The sequence below is a fragment of the Orbicella faveolata genome, unplaced genomic scaffold (assembly GCF_042242905.1).
Source record: "Orbicella faveolata isolate gen_17 unplaced genomic scaffold, um_ofav_v1 contig_3, whole genome shotgun sequence".
Taxonomy (NCBI): Eukaryota; Metazoa; Cnidaria; class Anthozoa; order Scleractinia; family Merulinidae; genus Orbicella; species Orbicella faveolata.
This window is the reverse complement of record NW_028301558.1, coordinates 5639194-5657178: the sequence shown is the minus strand read 5'-3', so window position 1 is coordinate 5657178 and position 17985 is coordinate 5639194. Positions and strand designations below refer to the sequence as shown.

The following is a 17985-nucleotide window of genomic DNA, read 5'->3' as shown; positions in this document are numbered from 1 at the left end:
TTAAGTTCTGTAATTACTATTTTTAAGAGATACATCAGTGCAAATTTCATGAATCTTTCCCCTACCGTAGGTATAAGTTATGTTACTGACAATTTCCTTGAACTTATACGTATTATCGACTACAAAGCAGTTAGTGCATGCCGCGTTAGCATTTATAACTGTTACTTGGGTTCGCGTCTGTGTAGGCAAATCGCAGTTGATAGTAGGAAATAAGCTAAGAGTTTTATTAATTTTGAACACCAATATTACTACATTTGACGAAAGGCAAATATCTGCCTATTGTATAACAACGTAATTTAGCATTAAAGAAGGTTACATTATTTGAAAGAACGTTATTTACTTTCGCAGGCAAGCAGGCAACCTCAGAGTTTCTAAAAAAAAAGACTGGAGTAGTTCTCGAAGTGCCCAATCTTATCTACCAATCAGACAACTTAACCAACACTCCTGAACACTCTCAAGCACATCCAAAGTTGTCAGATCAGCTGCAAAGAACTTAGGTTTAGTATATAACATTTGATACATGAAAACGAGTTTGATTAGCATGGACATAAAGGTGTAAAGGCATCTGCTAAAGGAATGTTTTCAGTCCAAGCACAAAGTACCTCGGAAATGACCTATTGGATTTGAAAGTCACAGGCAGACAACATTAGGAGATACAGACCACCAATTACTAACTGGCCATTCAACCACCCTTTCATTGTGATGTAGAGCTAACTTCTCCCAAATATATGAATGCATTACCAAGTAGCCGGATAGCGAGAATAAAAATAATATCATCACATGATGGAAATTATCATGATATACCTCCGAATTCTCACCAGCGGCATTCAACGAATTATAAGACGGTCAGTAAGGAGAATTAACATTTAGAGATTGGAAAATGGTTACAATTCAAGACCAGACGCGGGCTTCGTGCTTCAGGTGCAGTTGACCACCTGGAAAGTTCTTGTTGGCGTTTCAAAGTGGTCGAGAGGCGAACTACACCGTGTTAGAGCGTTTTTCAACTGAGTGTCGTAACACAAAAGCCAATGTAATCACTTTAGCCAATCACAAAGGTCACAGACACTCCAGTGAACCAATCAAGACTCGAAGTAATTACACGTAGCTGACGCAAAGCGCGGGAAAACGTGTGAGTGAGTCTCGGTTTGACTTCTGATTGGATGAAAAAGTGGCGCGAGTTTTTTTAAGCCAATCGTGTAGCGTAGTTGATGCAAAACCAATCACTTTTCGACAATCAAATTAAAATCGCTCTATCACTGGAAACAACCTAAAATATAACCTGCCAACATTCTCCTGAGTAGGGTGGAGGCGAAAACAATATATCCAACGCGCTCGGGCTACCCCGCTTGTCCTTTTTCACCCTATACCACCTTACTAAGGAGAGTGTTCACAGGCTGAATAAACAAACAAAGAACAAACCAATCTTGTCCTGTTACTATGCAGTGCTAAGAGGGATTCGTCCCCGAGACAGGTTCACTCGTGAAAACAATAAGAAGGTATTTATTCCTGGGACAAATCTCTTGCACCGATTACAAAGGTAAAACACATTATGAGGAAATCAAATTATTTTGAAACTCACGGAATCGCTCGCTCCCGTGCACGTTTTGCGTGTTATAAACGTTTTTCTGCGCCTCGCGTTTAGATGTCCTTTCTTGTCTTCAATGAGAGGGTAGCGATAAGCGCACGATGACGCGTGGAACGAGTCTGCATAATTTATGCATGCCGATGTAGATCGCTGGTGCAAAGGAATGCCTGTTATGCCGCGACTCTTGCACATGCCACCGCGGTCAGAAGCAGCAAGGATTGTTTGAGGAGAGATTTATACTGCAATGTTGACACGAGAAGGGAATGCAAGACAAACCTTGTAGCGTCTGGCCACAGTCACAAGCCAAAGCGAGTACACTTAACCTGACCTGATGTTTGCATAAGCGGTAGCGAACAGATTCATATCATCAGAGCAGTACACAGGAGGTGGCAAATTTTGTCGAGCATGTGCAATGCCTGAAATTACCGCGTGACTCTGGATTCAGTATCTTACAAGGTAATTCAATAGCTTTTCTACGGAAACATTTCATTTCAGACCTAATGATTTTAAACGAACCGACGAGTTTAAAATATAAAATAGACTTGATTACTGCGCTCATTTATGTCAGTAATATTTGCAATGGACGACGTCTTGACACTCCTACTGGACACAATTCAGCATACCGTGCGAGTACATCCTCCTTTATGTGCCGGTAAAAAGCGCAAAACAAGGCTTTACTCGCAGGGTTTAATTGACACAGCTGCAAAGAATACATTCTATTTCAGTATCTCGGCGGGCCTCTATAATTTGAGCGCTATATCGTCAGTTCACAGCCAGGTCAAATACATAATTTACCTATGTTACGGGCAGACAAGATTTGCGCAGTTTGCTAAGCTAAATACTGGATGTTTTACGGAGATATATGCAACTGTCAAATGAAGGAACTGCAGTAAATACTGGGCTGTTTTTCGTCCGTGGTGGAAGATTTCGACGGATTTTTTCTGTTGAAACTGGCGCTAATTTGAATTTTAGCACGCCATTTGGTCACGCGTAGCTCCAGGCTTGGTATTTTGCAGAACGCCGAATGCACTGTTTTCTTGCGGTTAGTTCATTCATTGTTGCACGCGTTGGAAAGGGCTAAATACAAGATAATGCTGTCCTTTCCAACAAATAAAAACTAACCGCAAGCAAACATGAGTGAAACAAACTACATTTGCATTTGGCGTTCTGCGACCTTCTCACTTGGCGGTTAGGTTCTGCAAAATACCCTGGCCGTTCACCAACCGCTTTTTCCCTTGGGCTTGAAATGTGGCAACTGTAAATTCAGGACGGTGAAAAGAGACCTTGAGACTGAGAAATCCTTCAAGTTTTTCCCAAGAGTGTCGGAAATCACGTGCGACAAACATTCATATTCTCAGGCGTCGTTGCAGGAATTTCTAATAAAAGATCTAGATCTAAAATGAGTTGTTTTAGAAAAGGCCAAGCTGACTAGCGCCTTTGCCAACCCAGAATCAATTATAACGAATCATTGACTCATTTGAAAGAGAAAATAGTACACATTTGGGACCGTTATTGAACTAATTGCCTTGCAGCAGTTGCCGTTTCGTAAACAAGAATATTCCCGGAAGTGAAAGAAAGCGAAACAACACGATGCCAAAATATCGCGCGCGTGAACCACGTTACTCACGCGCCGTTTGTCGCAAACTACGAAACCTGCACGCAAGAACACTTTTTAAAAAGTCTTTCAAACGAATTTTTTCATTCTTCTTTTGTAGATGATCAACGAGACAACAATAGAAGATGAATATTTGTTATCGGCGTGGGTGATTCATTTTTCTCTCGCAGGATGTAGGACAAGTGTTTTGAGAGAAAAACTCAAGAACTATTCCAACATACACTTCTGGGAGAGTATCACGTTTGATGAAAGCCAGCAATTTAACTTTATCTACTTTTTGACGCAAATGTTCCTTTCTGAAGACATTGAAACCTTACGACGGATTATTCTAGAACCGGAAGAAGTTCATGAGCTTGTTCAACAGATGGCCTCCGTTCGCAAAAGTTTAAATGAATCTGGAGAGTTTAATGAAGCCAATTACCGAGCCGAAATTGACAGACAGCCGTTCATTCGATGTAACTTTAATGACCAAAAATGCGTCTCTTTTGAGTTCTTGGTAACAGATCTGTTTGATCCAGATAACTATTTGCGGCGCCTTTTGAGAGATTTACAGGCTTCCTTTAATACCAGAAATGCAGCTCGGGGAATTGAGGTGCGTGACAGTTCTTGTGTGAAGTCACACAATGCCACAAAATGCACGAAGGATAAAGAGGATACAAAGGCACCATCTTCCCAGGGGTCAAAGCAAACACGGAGAAAAGGGACCAGAAACTGGAAGCCTACATTTGCAGAGAAAAATGCCCCTACGACCTTATCTTCATCCAAATCACCAATAAAAAGTACAGAAAAGAATCCATCGCAAATAACACAAAAGAAATCAAGAAAACGACGAATCAAATCAAGTGACAGAAAGTCCTTTCATGGGGAAAACATTAAAATGAGAAGAATAGAAACTTATTTTAAACCAATACCCAAGAAAATCCAAAGAAAATGTGGTAATATCCAAGATAAAAAAGCAAATGGGAGATCCAGTTCGAATAAGTTAGAAATTTATACTGTTGAGGATGACTCTGACAGTTCAATCGAGCTCATGGGAAATGTGTTTCATAGAGATCATGCGAGGGTGGAAACACATGATTCTGTGGTTGATGAGCTGAATTCTTTAGAGATTGAAAGCCTTCAAGAAGATTGCATCACTTTAAGTGACAAAACAAGAACATGTATCACTACACCAATAAAGGGGGAGGCATCGGACACAGGCATTTGCGTGACAAAAGAGAATTTGCCAGATTGTCATGCAACACAAGTCACTCAACTGTCTGCAGTGAAGGCTCAAAATGTGACTCCTACGGATTTAACTCTAGGTACACAAAATAATTGCATTGAAACTTACTACATAGAAACTGCAGCAAACACGGACATAAGTGACAGTGAGAATAACACTAATTTGCACCATTATGATAAAAATATGTTTCAGTTAGATGCTATAACAAGAAAAATTATAAGAGATTGGTGTGGAGGGGACACTTTCTTAACACAAGAGAGTTTTGGAAGCTCTGGAGAGGTTATGGAGCAAGATAAAACTACTAACAAAGACAGAGACAATGATGTTAATGAGCACCGTAATTGGTACAACAGTAATCATAAATTTGATGACGATGATGATGATGACGATGACTACGATGAAGACGGCGATGATAATGATGTTATGAACGGAGACCTTTATCACAATGGACATAACAGGAGTAATGATAAAAGTGATTCTAGTGATGAAAGTGATGATGATAGTGATGATGATGATGATGATGACATTGAAAGTGATGATGTTAATGATAAGGATTACGTGTATGATAGTGAGGATAAGTCTGATAGTGAAAGTGATTAGGATTACAACAAGAAATCAAATAAATTTAAACACATGCTAAGCCCAGGAAATGTTCAAAGAAAAAGGTTCCAAAGGAAAAAAAGGTGATAACGAAAGTAAAAACTAAGGTGAAAATATTTGAACAACCAGAGGAACCATATAAAAATAAACGATAAAGGAGAACTCCCACAAGCAACAATGCTTGCAAAACAAGGCAGTAAATAGAAAAGAGTGAACTTTAAAGAGAATGTAAAAGAAGATATATGTAAGAAGTCACCCAAAATTAAAATATGCCAACGAAAACAAGGGATGTTTTTCCCCATAATTATTACAACCTAGGCTGTCACAAACCCTTGTCATATCAGAACTTCCTTACACCAGCTTAGTTTTACTTCTCAAAATTGGTCACTACCTGGATTTAACAGTATCACTAGCACTTTAAATGAATCACAAGTTGTTGTGGTCAATTATAGTGACTGTCCTTATATCTAGTTTACAAGGTTTTGAATAGGATATCTTCAAAATGTAGAGGCAAGTGCAACAAGAAACATTTCTTTTAATTCAAACCTTTGTCTCAATCTTCAAGCTGTCAAGTCTCACATGATGTCTTAAGGCATCACTTTTAGAAGATGACATTGAGTTGTGTTAGCACAATATGGAGACAATGCAGTAGTAACAAAATGTCACCCTTGGGCTTTCAGCATTGCCTTGCTTTCCTGATTTGACGCACAATCATTAAAACAGATCCTTCAGAGAAACTGAAAGCTGATAAAAACCTTTCTGTTTTGACCTGCTTCACAACACTACAAACAAGTATGACTTGATCTCATTGCAGCTGAAGACATCTGAACAAAGATACCATCAAACGTAAAACTCTTAATTGTGTGGATGCCATGTAGGTGGAAACAGTTTTGTAGTTGTCAGAAGGCATGCACAAAGCTTGCTATATCTTTGAATACCAATCCATCATGTAATATATCTGATTGGGGGAAGGCAATAGTCCAACCTGAAAGACAATCGTTTTTGCTCTTCTCATACCAACAATGCAGGCCTAATACACTTCTATACTCAAACATTGGGGGTTACATTGCCACCAAACATAAGCCTTTGTTATTTATTCTTTCTTGTCACGAAGGTGATCATCGGTTAAGGGTGCACTGTTATAATGAATCAAAGCCAATCCTGTGAGAATCAGAGATGTGCCTAACCACCATCTCGCAGACAATGCCTCGCCAAACAGCAAGCAACCCAACAGGGCCTGCAAGAAATAACCCTCGTTCAGTACGGAGCCTTTAAAGTACTTGACTGTCTAAGTTGCATCTTAAGCTTTAGAATCGCTAGCTTGCCGTACTATCATTAGAAGAGGTTGGCACTGGAGTGTTGGCATGTAAAGTCTAAGTTCCTGTGACTGGCCACGCAATGTGTCTGACCTGGTTGATTGGTTACTGGAGATTGTTGTTCATGACAGATGAGATTACAGGGGTCTTAATTTTGAGTCACATTCTCTTCCTGGTGGTAGTTTCACAGGCTTATTATATGCCAAAAATACATAAAATGATTCAAAATGCTGTAGTTTGACGAAATTTCAGTGCATACATCTTAAAGTCTCAATACTATAAGTGATATAAGTTATACAAATGAACATGACTGTCTTTTCAGGCTGAGACTCAATAAGTACTCCTGCACTGTGAAACTGAATGTCCTAGTTAATCCAACTCCCTACGGCACTGAAGACTAAATTTGCAGTAATTTTATTCAATTTGAATAATACAAAACAGCCTTGTTTTGTTGCTCCCGAATTCGCTGAAAAATTACAACAGCAGATCATTTCATCATGTGCGTGTTTACTGGAAGCAATTTTAATCACATGTTTTAAAATTCAAGAGATCATTATAATTAGATCACTTAGCAACAAAACAAAACAAAAGTCACAAGTTCAGTTTGTTGGTGTGACATTGTCAAGCAGTCACAGAGCTTTCTCCACAGTGTTTCATCCGAATGGCTGTCAGATGAACTGATCTTTTGCATTTGTAGTCAAACAAGTGCAATTTGGTATACAACAAAGGTGGACGTATAACTTGATCCATCGATAGCTAACCGAGGCATTGCCCGAAATCAGGTGCGAGGGTTTTGCCCTTGGAAGTGTTTTCTTCCCATTGTCATATTTTATAAAATTTACATATCTTTTATGGCTTGAACATTTTTATTTTCCAATGCCAATACAATTGCAAACCAAGGCAAACATTTTTAAAGGAAAGAATGATGCTCATTTTTTAATTTGGTCAATTTACAGAATCCAATTTTAGCTAATAGGAGGAACATATGCTTGCTATTTTCCAGTCTCCCACACTCAAATTCATCCAGAAAAAGCAAAGAAATGAAACACATTATGATTACGGCCTTACCACTTTTGGAGAACTCAAGAGTGATTAGTTGATTGGATGAAAAAAATCACACATTTTATGTGAGCTTTAACTAAGATTTTTCCAAAAAATTATGGAACTTGTTCTCCATAATGAAGTCATCTTTGAAACTTTAGGAAGGCTTACAGTACTTATACTTAATTTTGTACTTACAGTGAAAATGAAGTTCGAGCCTGTATTTGTCACAGTTGCTGTAGCTGAAGTCGACGATCCTCTCAGAGACTTCACAAATAATGTCCACATCAATGCATTGAAAAAGAATACCAGAAGAAAGGAAGACATTCTTGCAAAAATAACAATCTGAAATGTCAGAAAATACAATTTTAGTAGCTGAAACATAACATTTTAATCAACAAGCCAGCAATGCCGTGCCAAGTCCCACCGGTGGGCCCCACGTTTGGTGGCAGATGTCTTTGTTTTGCATGAGGATGAGCCCCAATCACAGGGAGGGACGAATCTTTAATCTTTAATCTTTAATAAGTATACTCCTGAAACAGTGGAACTATACTAGGAGTTGAAAATAACATAATAAAAGCACGTAATAAATAATGTTGGGTGATGGACAAAACACTGACCCCAAGTCCATGGACTACCATAATGGACTACCCTTAAATGGACTACCCTTAAAAATATTCCAAATGAGTACCATTTAGAGCTGTAAGCTGCTATACTTATTCTTGTTCTGGAACCACTGAACACAAAATAGACAAGTGGAACCCTATTGTTCAGTATTACCATGACTTAGGGGTATTGTTTACAATGTTCAAGGCTCAGGATAGTCTGCCTTAAAGGTTTTTTTCACTGGCTGAGTGAAACAAAATAAGTGAAAAATGGTTGTCAGCTTGATATGGCAACCAGCTGTGGTGTGTGAGAAAGCATGTTATTCTGGCACCTATAAATGAAATCATGTCTATTCTAAATATTGCTCTGCAATATACAAAGCTAGATCCAGTGCAAGGGCCAAAATTCCCCCTCCCCTTTTGAATGCCCCTTGGAAATTACTGGAAATTGCTTTTCCACTTAAGTTATTTAGTCCCAGTGACCAGTGTTTTTCTCAAATGTGTTGTAAACATTTAGATTCAGGCTGTTTGCTCGCAACATTATTTTGGAACATTTTCAAGATGTTAATTTTGGTTACAGTATTTAAAGTAGGATCCTGATACTCATAACTACAGCTGAGCTGTTTGAGTGTATGCTTTTAAGACCATTTATGGACGTGCAAGCTAATTGTTTCTGCACATCCTTACTGCGTACACAAATTCACACGCCACGTCATGCACAATTGCAAGAGCGCATGCTAAGTAATAAAATGAACAATAATAGGACAGATGGCCATTGCTATAGCTTAGCCTGGATTCAACGATCTTGGACGTTCCGTGACCCCTATTTTTCTTTTGATGGGTCATTTTCTTTACCGATTTTCTGAGTTTAGTGAAAAAATGAAGAAAATCTGTCGACTAGAAGTTTGAATTTTTTGCAAAAATTATGCACCATTAAATTCCGTTTTTTTTAGCTCTTTGTTTATCTGTGTGGCGGTTTCAAATGGCTCTTGAAGGGTTAAGTTTTGTGAAAACATTGGTAAAATTTGGAATTATTTACACAACAGACCCACTTCTACAAAATATGACTAAGATGGTTTGCTTCCGTTGACTCAGCTTCGATATCTTTACTTATCAACCCCTGTAGACCATGCTGAATTACGTGTGCCAATGTTTAAAAGTGAAAGTTGTTTTCCACACACTTTATCTCTGAAACGCAGTCGGTGACCTCCAATTTTTTTTGCATTTCTGACACAGGTAAATCATTATGTGACTGCAGTAAAAATCTAAAAAAAATCTATCGACTGGAAAATTTTCGCGCGAACGTCCTGTGTTCAGCATTTGTTTATTAAGTGCAATTATGGGATGTAAACATATGCGGAAGTTATGGGTATACCAGCAGCTTACAACATTAAATAGCACTCATTCGGAACACTATTTTCAGGGGTAGCCCATTTGGGTAGTCCATTAGGGCAGTCCATGGACTAGAGGTCAGTGTCCATCACTCGCCAAAACAGATTGCGTGGGATCCCGTTTGTTCTTGCACTCGCTGTCGCACTTTTTCACTTTAAAAGACTTCAAACCCTCTGTGTATGGATCCCCTTCTACCACAACTATTTTGCTGAGGTATGAACTTGCACAAGACATGTAAAACAGGGAAATAAACGTCTAAGCTTAACTTTATTTTATTTCAGAACTAACCGTGTGACAAAGCGGCGTAAGCGTGGAGCCGCCAAAAACACCTTGAAGTAAAAAGTCGCACCAAATCTTCCTTTGTAGATCCGGAGACATGGCTAATTTTGCGCAAGTAGACGCTAGAGCTGCACAAAATCCAGCAGAAACAGCATGAACAAATCCGAACATCTCGAGATGTTTTTTTCTTGGAGTTAAGGGCACCAGACACAATATCTCCCAGGCATTTACGCGCAGCCGAGTGGGATTGGGTACAGAGGCAAACAGAAAGAGAGAGTCGGGAATATAATGAAAGGGAAGAAAACATAGGAAATTGAACGGGAAGGTTATTTGTCCTATGGGCTACTTTTACCATCACCAGCTTCTTTCAATTCATTTTTACCTTATTCAGGTCAAACACAGTAAAGTCCCCATACATTTTGCCCATAATGGGAATGTATACTTACAGTCCTATGCCACAGAAGAGATTTTTGCTAAGCACCCCCCCTCCCACCTCTGGAAATTCCAATCAAGCTTCATGCATTTCTTTAAATTTTTTGGTCTTACAGACCCCTCCCACCACAGGAAACTCCAATCCCTTCTGTTGGAAGAGTATATGGATACTTTCTGGAACTGCACAATTTTTCATTTTAATCTACAAAACTATTCTGTAAATTCCTCAGCACTGTTCTTGTTTTGAAATGCAGTTAAAAGGATTCACTGTCTTCTAAAGAGGTCTTGATTTGCAGCACAGTGCATTTTGATCAAAGGCACGTTTGAGTAGATACTGGCTACTCATAATCTTCAAGACCCCGTAATAATGTAGTATTATTATAACCAGCCAGCTGTACATAGATTTCAGTAGTATCCATAGATAGTGTTATACTAATTTAGTTTATTATGAAATTGCAAGAATGTGGTACAATAATAATAATAATTAGTTTTCATAACAGATGGAATTTTTACACTTTGTGACCCAAGTGCTTCAGTTTCTGCAATGTAACCAGAAATTCACCGGTGCACAGAACCAGCAAAGCACTTGCACTCCACCGCAAACAAATGCATGAAAAGTCCTGCCAGATAAACACACTTAACAAACAATGATATATAAAAGACAAGTGCATTGTCATAGAAAGTAGTAGATATATATATCCCTAAACACTGTTATTCTTACAAGAGCTCAAGCATGTGAGTGAAGCATCTCAAAGGTCTATATTTTTCAGGAAATTTTTTCTCTCTGTAACCAGAGACCACAATGACATTAATATTGTTCATCTTTCTACCTACAGTAACGAGATGTCTAAATCTTGATGTGACCTACATATTGCCCCATGTAAAGGAATCCAACAGTCTTGGATTCTGGAGTCCGCAGCACTGGATTCCAGAATCCAACAACTGGATTGGCTGGATTCCATATTCTGTCTCTATGGATTCCTGATTTCAAGCATTTTAAGGTTCCGGATTTCAAATCCTTTACATTGGATACAAATTATTTCTGTTCAGAATTTCATTCAATTCCAGTTTTCAGAACTTGCCAAAAATACATAACAAATTATAAAAGTTTCAGGTCAACTTGAAAAAAATGGGAATAATAATAGTACAGTTTTCACTCATGCAAAGCTGGATTGAAATACTTTTCAGAGTCCAGGAAGGAATGATCTCGATATCAGTTAAATTCTTGACTCACTGGGGTTGAGATTGTACTGTCTAGTACTTTCATAATAAATTCACTAAATTTTTCCAGACACTTTTTTGTACCATCTGTGCTCTAAAGAGTATTATTAAAAACTGAATCATTGTATAATGCAATTCAAGAGTTTTATTGGCCTAGCCATCATGGTACATGAGCAATTAAACCATGCTCTACAAATATGGTAAGTGTATGAATATTTTTTTGGGTGTCTTATTTTTAGTTTAGTTTAGTTTTGTATATTTTTTGGCATTTTTTAATTAAGGAGTTATTCCACTCACATTTGTTAGATATGGGATGATTATCAACACCTCAGTGGTATGTACCTCGTTGGTCATCTATCATCACATATCCAATGCTTGCTTGTGGAATAATTATTAAATAACCTATGGTTTTACTTGGTCATTATACAGTCCTGTCAAAATGTGCCAGCAGCCGGTATTTTTGCTATGGTAAATGTTTTGCTGCCTACTTCACACTGGAGTTCACTAAATAATCCTGACTTATAACAATCCATGTCTGACCTCACCAAAAAACATTTTAATGGGGCTGACTAATATTCATGAGAAGGATATATCACATCGTAACTGTATTCCAAAGAGCTGATGTGTCTTCTGGCTAAATTAACGAATTAGAACAAGATAGTGCAGCTTTGAGGTGAAGGACAACCAGGTAAGTGTGACTTTGATTAAACTCCTTTACTGTTTTCATGTTTGATTGGGTGAAGTATGTTCAATATTGGGAAAAGGTACATGTGTAAACATTCTCTGGAATATTTGACCTGTTTCAAAAGAGAATAACAACAGTAGAGTGCATGTCAATTTAATATTAGGTGCATTGTTAAGCTTGCCAAAAATAAACTATATTTGAAAACGCTCATGCTGTAAATTTACTGAAGCCACAAAATTACATTGTAACAGTACCAGTCCATTAAAACTCAACAGTTCCATTCTAACAGGGTTTGCACTGTAATAACTAGAAGAAAGAATTATCTCAGAGGTGCTAACTATGATAAGACAACAAAGATATATTCATGAGGAAAAAGTAACATACAAAAAAATGAATTCATGATCATATATTATTGAATGCCTTAAAAATACTCTTGAGCAGTTCTTTCTGATAGAAATACTTTCATCAATGGCAGTAACTAATAAAATTTAAGTTGTGAGCGATATGTCAACTAGTCTATTGATGTCTTTGTTCAGCCAGTCTTGTGTGATGTCATCAAGATGATTGTCAAAGTCTATAAGACTCTGATAAGCTTTTCCCTCTAGAAGCTCTGTAGCAAGACCAAGTGAGTCTTCTCCACCATCAAGCAATCTACAAAGAAACAAGTGAAAGCAAGAGTTCTTCCACAGCTGTCACAGTTTTTCTAAACTTTCACAGGTATTTTAGTCTGTTGTCCTACAGAAATGAGGAATTGTTCTTTATATTTCCTTTGAAAATGTCTTGCAACATCTCCTTAAGTTTCTAGACACCAGGAATGTTTTCTGAACATCTACTTATTAAAAACTATTATTAAGAACTTATAAAACCATTTGCCATTTACAACATTATTTGACTAGCAGTATGGGAATTCTTTCTGATGTTTCTCCCTGAATGGGCACAAGAAAAGAAAAACAAACCAAAAAAATTTGTCATCAACAGACATCATTTAATGACTTCACTGATACATACAGATCTTTGTCACTTGGCTTCCATTTATTGTCTTGGACTACAAAACACTGCAAAACAAAAAGCAAGGTATTACTTTATGAGAAGTAAATTGTCTTAACAACTTGAGGTCAATTCTGACAGGGTTTGATATCATTGCTACAATAGCCCTCTAACCCAAGACTACAATATGTTACAAAGGTCTTGGAATACAAACATTTTGTCAGATTCTTCCGGCCTGCTTCCCTTCTCCCATTCCCTTCTACAATGTTGTGTTCCACCCCTGATGTTGATGGTAACTCTTGAAATGGAAAACTTTTTGTCAGCCATTAAATATAGTTAAATGAAATTTAACATAGTTAACGACTAGGAGCTAGTCTGGTCAGTAGCATTTTTATAGGTGGTTGTCAGTGTCTTGGCCGTCTGTGAGCGTTTGGTTAGCGTTTGGTGCATTTTGTAGCATTTGATATAGTTCAATGAAATTTTACATAGTTTATGACCAGGAGTGAGTCTGGTCAGTAGTGTTTTTGTAGGCGTTTGTTAGTGCCTTGGCCATCTGTTAGCGTTTGTTTAGCGTTTGGTGCGTTTCTGTAGCGTCTGCAACAGTCATATGGTCGTGAGAGCCTTGGGGCTGACATTGTCCAGCGGTATATTTGGTTAGTACATGTGTTGTCGTCCCATGTGCTCGCAGTGTGTTCATACGCTCTGTTAGTGTGGCGTTGTGGATTGAATTATAGTTTAGCGGTTCTCGGCGTTCCCTCCCTATCCCCCCCTTTCTTTTCAGCATTTTATTTTATTTTATTTATTTATTTATTTATTGTTTTTTTTTCCACCAATGCAATCTGGCTTGAGTGTGACGGGTGCCTGTAGGGGGCTTGGCGTGGGGGGCTCGTGGCTTGGTTGCGGGTTGGACAGGCCAGTCGGGTGTTCTAGCGCCTTGGGGATGTGACTGCGGTTGCAGCCCCCGGGTTTCGTAGGCACCTTCCCTCCACTAGCGACTTGGGCGTTAATAGTCTTATTACAGTCAATCGTAGTGTGATGGATATTGCAGAGTTAAAATCAAGTGAGGATTTAAAAGCAGTCCAGTGGCTGGCAAAACAATTGATTTGATCAGCACTTCACTATGGGTCATGTATAAATGTATATAATTATAATTATACAGTAACTTATACATTTCAAGAAAATAGCAACAGAAAACATTAGAACCTGAAATGGAACAATGTACATGGTATTTAAGAATTTTAACATGGGTAAGTGAGCACATGAAAAGGTAAATATTTCAGTACTAGGGTATAGTGTACACTGTAATCCACACAAAATATAACAAAACAAAGTCCAAATGTTTTGGGCATAGTCCTTATGGGACGAGCAATGTTAGGGTTTTTTGTTAAAGAGAATCAGATATGATGGACATAACACTGGGGGTGAGTTGGGAGGATTGGGGGGCTGTAATTGCTGTTCCATTTGTCGGTCTATTAAATTCAATAACTTTTGAACCTGGACATACACGACACTATTTACCTTGCAAGCTATTTCTTCACATGGTACAGAGAGTTTTGTATTATCAACCTGTCCAGAAAGAACACAGAAAGATCAACTTGTCAATGCTTGTCGCAAAGACATGTCAACTACATTGCATAGTCGTGAGCATAAACCTAAAATTAATGTCAGTGTCTTTTAACTCAAAGATGTATTCACTTACCATTAAGATAAAACCATTGTTAAATTGGTCACATATTTTTTCACCAATCTTGTAGCATATTGCATTAGGACTGTAAACAAGAGCAAAAAGACAGAGTTAATCAAAAGTGGGGAAAGACTGTGTGAGAATTCCAAACAGCCGTGCAATATACATTCCACAGAAACACAGATATCTTTTCTACATGTTACATCAAAACTTACCTATTGTCATTGATATGTTCATTAGCTTGATAATAACCAACTATCTGTAAGCCACTCTCTTTACAATGAATGTCAACCTACAGAAATGATGCACCATTAATACATCTGGCATTATTTTTTTTCAAAGTGCACTGCTTCTGATGTAAACTCAGAATTACTGGATTAACAGCTAGTAGGCAAGCTCACCAGATCCGTGACAATCCAAATAACTTGCAACTGGATATATATACCATAAAATGTTTGGTTCTATAAACTATCGGCTAGGTATAGATTACCCTTAAATCTGGGTTATAAGGGTTGGCGTAATTCAAATTATGTTGTACACGATTTAACAAATTGACATCAGTTTTTCATGCCTCTGTCCTGTTATTGATCATGAATTTCGTCATAACATTATCAAAGTAGCTGTGGATCCACGAGGCGATAGCTGAGTGGACCGCAGACTACTTTGACAAAGTTATGACGAAATTCTGACATTGTCAACAACAGGACAGATGCATGAAAAACTGACGTCAATTTGTTTTTTAGGATAACAAATTGTCAAATTGTCCGCTCTTGCTCACTGACGCATCGCATAAATTATAAATTCAGGTGTCTGTCCGCTTATTGACGATAAAAATTAGCCAATGACCACGCAAGAATTTCTGCACTTATCGTAAAAATTAGGTTTGCTCATTACTGAGGGAACTTATATTGGGAGTGGTGTGAGTGCTGTACTGTGTGAGTACTGTTCAAGTGTTGTGCAAGGTCTAAGTGTGTGTTGAGTAGGTGTTTTGTGTTTTTAACCTTAACTACAGGTTCATTGTGTGTAATTTAGTCAACTGACCTTTATTTCAGTTTATTATATTCAATATAATAACTTATTGGCTGCCTGGCTCCACTAACCCTTGTGGCTAACCACAAATGGACTAACCTGAGTGCTATTCAGGCAAACTTGAGTGATATTTAGGCTAACCAGAGTACTATTAAGCCTAAATGATGAATGTAGTCCACAGTCTGCAGTCTTCAAACACCATATGCTAGTGAGGGGAGGGGTGGGCTTATAACCAGAATTTTTTTAGTACAATTGAAGTCAGGGGGGACGCTTATAAGCTGGGCAGGGGACTTATAACCAGCATTTTATGCCATGCCAGTACATGTATATTTAAACTAAGCATCCAGGCAATAAAACAATAAAGTGACAAACTAACATAGTACCAAACTAAATCAAAGTACACTGTCTAATGGTGCTTTACAATGTAATCAATAATTCATAACACAAATCAAGGCTGTCATTAAGTTCTGAGTCACCTGTGGCCTTGACCCTCACACCCGTAACACAGTTGTCACTTTGTGGGTGAATTATATCAACAAAAGGCAATTTCTCTTGTGACATCAAGGACCTATCAAATATACTCAACCTTAACATGTGTTATGGGATATGGCCTTCATGACAGCTCTGCAAATTTACAAATTCTCAAGTATCGATCAGTTTTTTTTTTTTTCCTGAGGTATTTTTGCCAAAACATGGATACGAAACTGTGGCTGTCCATAGCTATGAAGAAAGGGCCAGTCATGCAATTGTGAATTGAGTACAGTACGCTACAGATAAGGAGATCAGGGTGCAACCCTAGCATAACCTGATTCAGTGTGATCTGTTCTGACCAACACACTTTATTTTGCGTCTCTCCACCCAAGAGTATAAGCTTTAACAGATTGCTATTAGCGAATTCGATTTCTTAGCACGCATCTGTAAGCACCACCCATCGAAGATCGTCAAGCGTGGAATTAGATATTTCTTCTTCCTATCTCAATCGCCACCAAACTTAAGTCTAAAACTAAACCAAGCTAATTTAAAAATTTAAAGTAATGTACATATATGGCTTTTGAGTGACACCTCTCTGACAAGTCGACAAAACGAACATTTTAGGAGCGAATTATTCAATGAACTGGTCAAACAGCGAATCAATAAAGTAAATAAAAGTTTTTCTTACTCTTGCCAGGGCAACTTCCAGCATCGGTGCCAAACCAAGACAAATATGAAACAAAGGAATCGCATCTAGGACATAAATTTCACCATCTTGAAGGTTTTCGTCACCCAAAAGAACCCCATTCACAGCTTTGTGAGGGTATTTCGAGGTGTGCAAGAGGATCTTGGCGTATGCCCTCGGCGACAATCGAAGTTTCATTATTTTGATGTCGCTCTCAAGGGTTGTAATTGATGATCTCAGCTACCAAACGTCTATATTGTAATTTTGTCCGCCATGATGATTCAGAAATGCGTGTGCTGAGTAACCGCGTCAAAACTTATAAATAATAATTTAATTATTATTAGACTAATGTATTTAATGTATTCTTTGTTAACAGATCAATGCCCTGGATCAATGCATCTCGCGGTAGTATGTATGTTTATTTTTCGGCGAATTTTCAGCTATCAGTCAAAATTTCAGCGTATTTCTTGGCCATCAGAAAATTTTACAAAAAACAGATGAAAATACTACGTCATTTTTTCATGCGTCTGTCCCCCTGTTATCAATCATGAATTTCGTCGTAACATCGTCAAAGATATATGAGAAAATTCATTGTCAACAACAGGACAGACGCATGAACAATTGACGTCAATTTGTTTTTTACAGTTACAAATTGTCAAATTGTCCGCTTTTGTTCGTTGACGAATCGCATAAATTATAAATTCATGTGTCTGTCCGCTTATCGACAATGAAAATTCGCCGATGAGCGCTCGAGAATTTCTGCAGCTATCGCAAAATAAAATTTTGACTAATTCTCAGTCTTGGTCAGTTATAAAACTCCATCCAGACCTTCATCAAACGATAGGTGATGATTCAAGTTGCAAAACTCGCACAGTTACATCTGCTTTCACTCCAGACACTTACCAAAGTTCTCCCAAGTTACTTTCTTGATTAAAGATCAACAGATCAAAGCAAACAGTTTACCTAGGTGACCTGGTTGCTTAAAATGGTTTATAAAGCTTTGAAATATTTGTTTAGTTGTTGTTGTTTATTAAGTGTGGTCGTTATTCTTATTTTTGTATAATATGATATATGATATAATACATGTATAGTAATAATAATGATGATAATAATGACGACGATAATGATGATGT

The 17985-nt window shown here is 37.9% G+C and overlaps 3 protein-coding genes across 3 annotated transcripts; 1 reads left to right on the top strand and 2 right to left on the bottom strand.

Moving 5' to 3' along the window:
- Positions 1-503: 503 nt before the first annotated feature.
- LOC149106172 (uncharacterized) lies at positions 504-5310 on the top strand. Its single transcript, XM_089297517.1, has 2 exons — positions 504-2041; positions 3301-5310. The coding sequence occupies exon 2, from the start codon at positions 3301-3303 to the stop codon at positions 5023-5025; it is 1725 nt and encodes a 574-aa protein (XP_089153643.1). The 5' UTR covers positions 504-2041; the 3' UTR covers positions 5026-5310.
- Positions 5311-5540: 230 nt separating this feature from the next.
- Positions 5541-9916, bottom strand: LOC110058484 (transmembrane protein 42-like). Its single transcript, XM_020765136.2, has 3 exons — positions 9668-9916; positions 7581-7727; positions 5541-6262 (listed from the first exon to the last, which is right to left on the bottom strand). Exons 1-3 carry the CDS (start codon positions 9827-9829, stop codon positions 6119-6121), a joined length of 453 nt encoding a protein of 150 aa, XP_020620795.2. The 5' UTR covers positions 9830-9916; the 3' UTR covers positions 5541-6118.
- A 596-nt stretch (positions 9917-10512) lies between these two features.
- On the bottom strand, positions 10513-17148 carry LOC110068155 (ER membrane protein complex subunit 8-like). Its single transcript, XM_020775524.2, has 6 exons — positions 16856-17148; positions 14883-14959; positions 14683-14752; positions 14502-14549; positions 13005-13051; positions 10513-12647 (listed from the first exon to the last, which is right to left on the bottom strand). The coding sequence occupies exons 1-6, from the start codon at positions 17048-17050 to the stop codon at positions 12485-12487; spliced, it is 600 nt and encodes a 199-aa protein (XP_020631183.1). The 5' UTR covers positions 17051-17148; the 3' UTR covers positions 10513-12484.
- Positions 17149-17985: the final 837 nt, after the last annotated feature.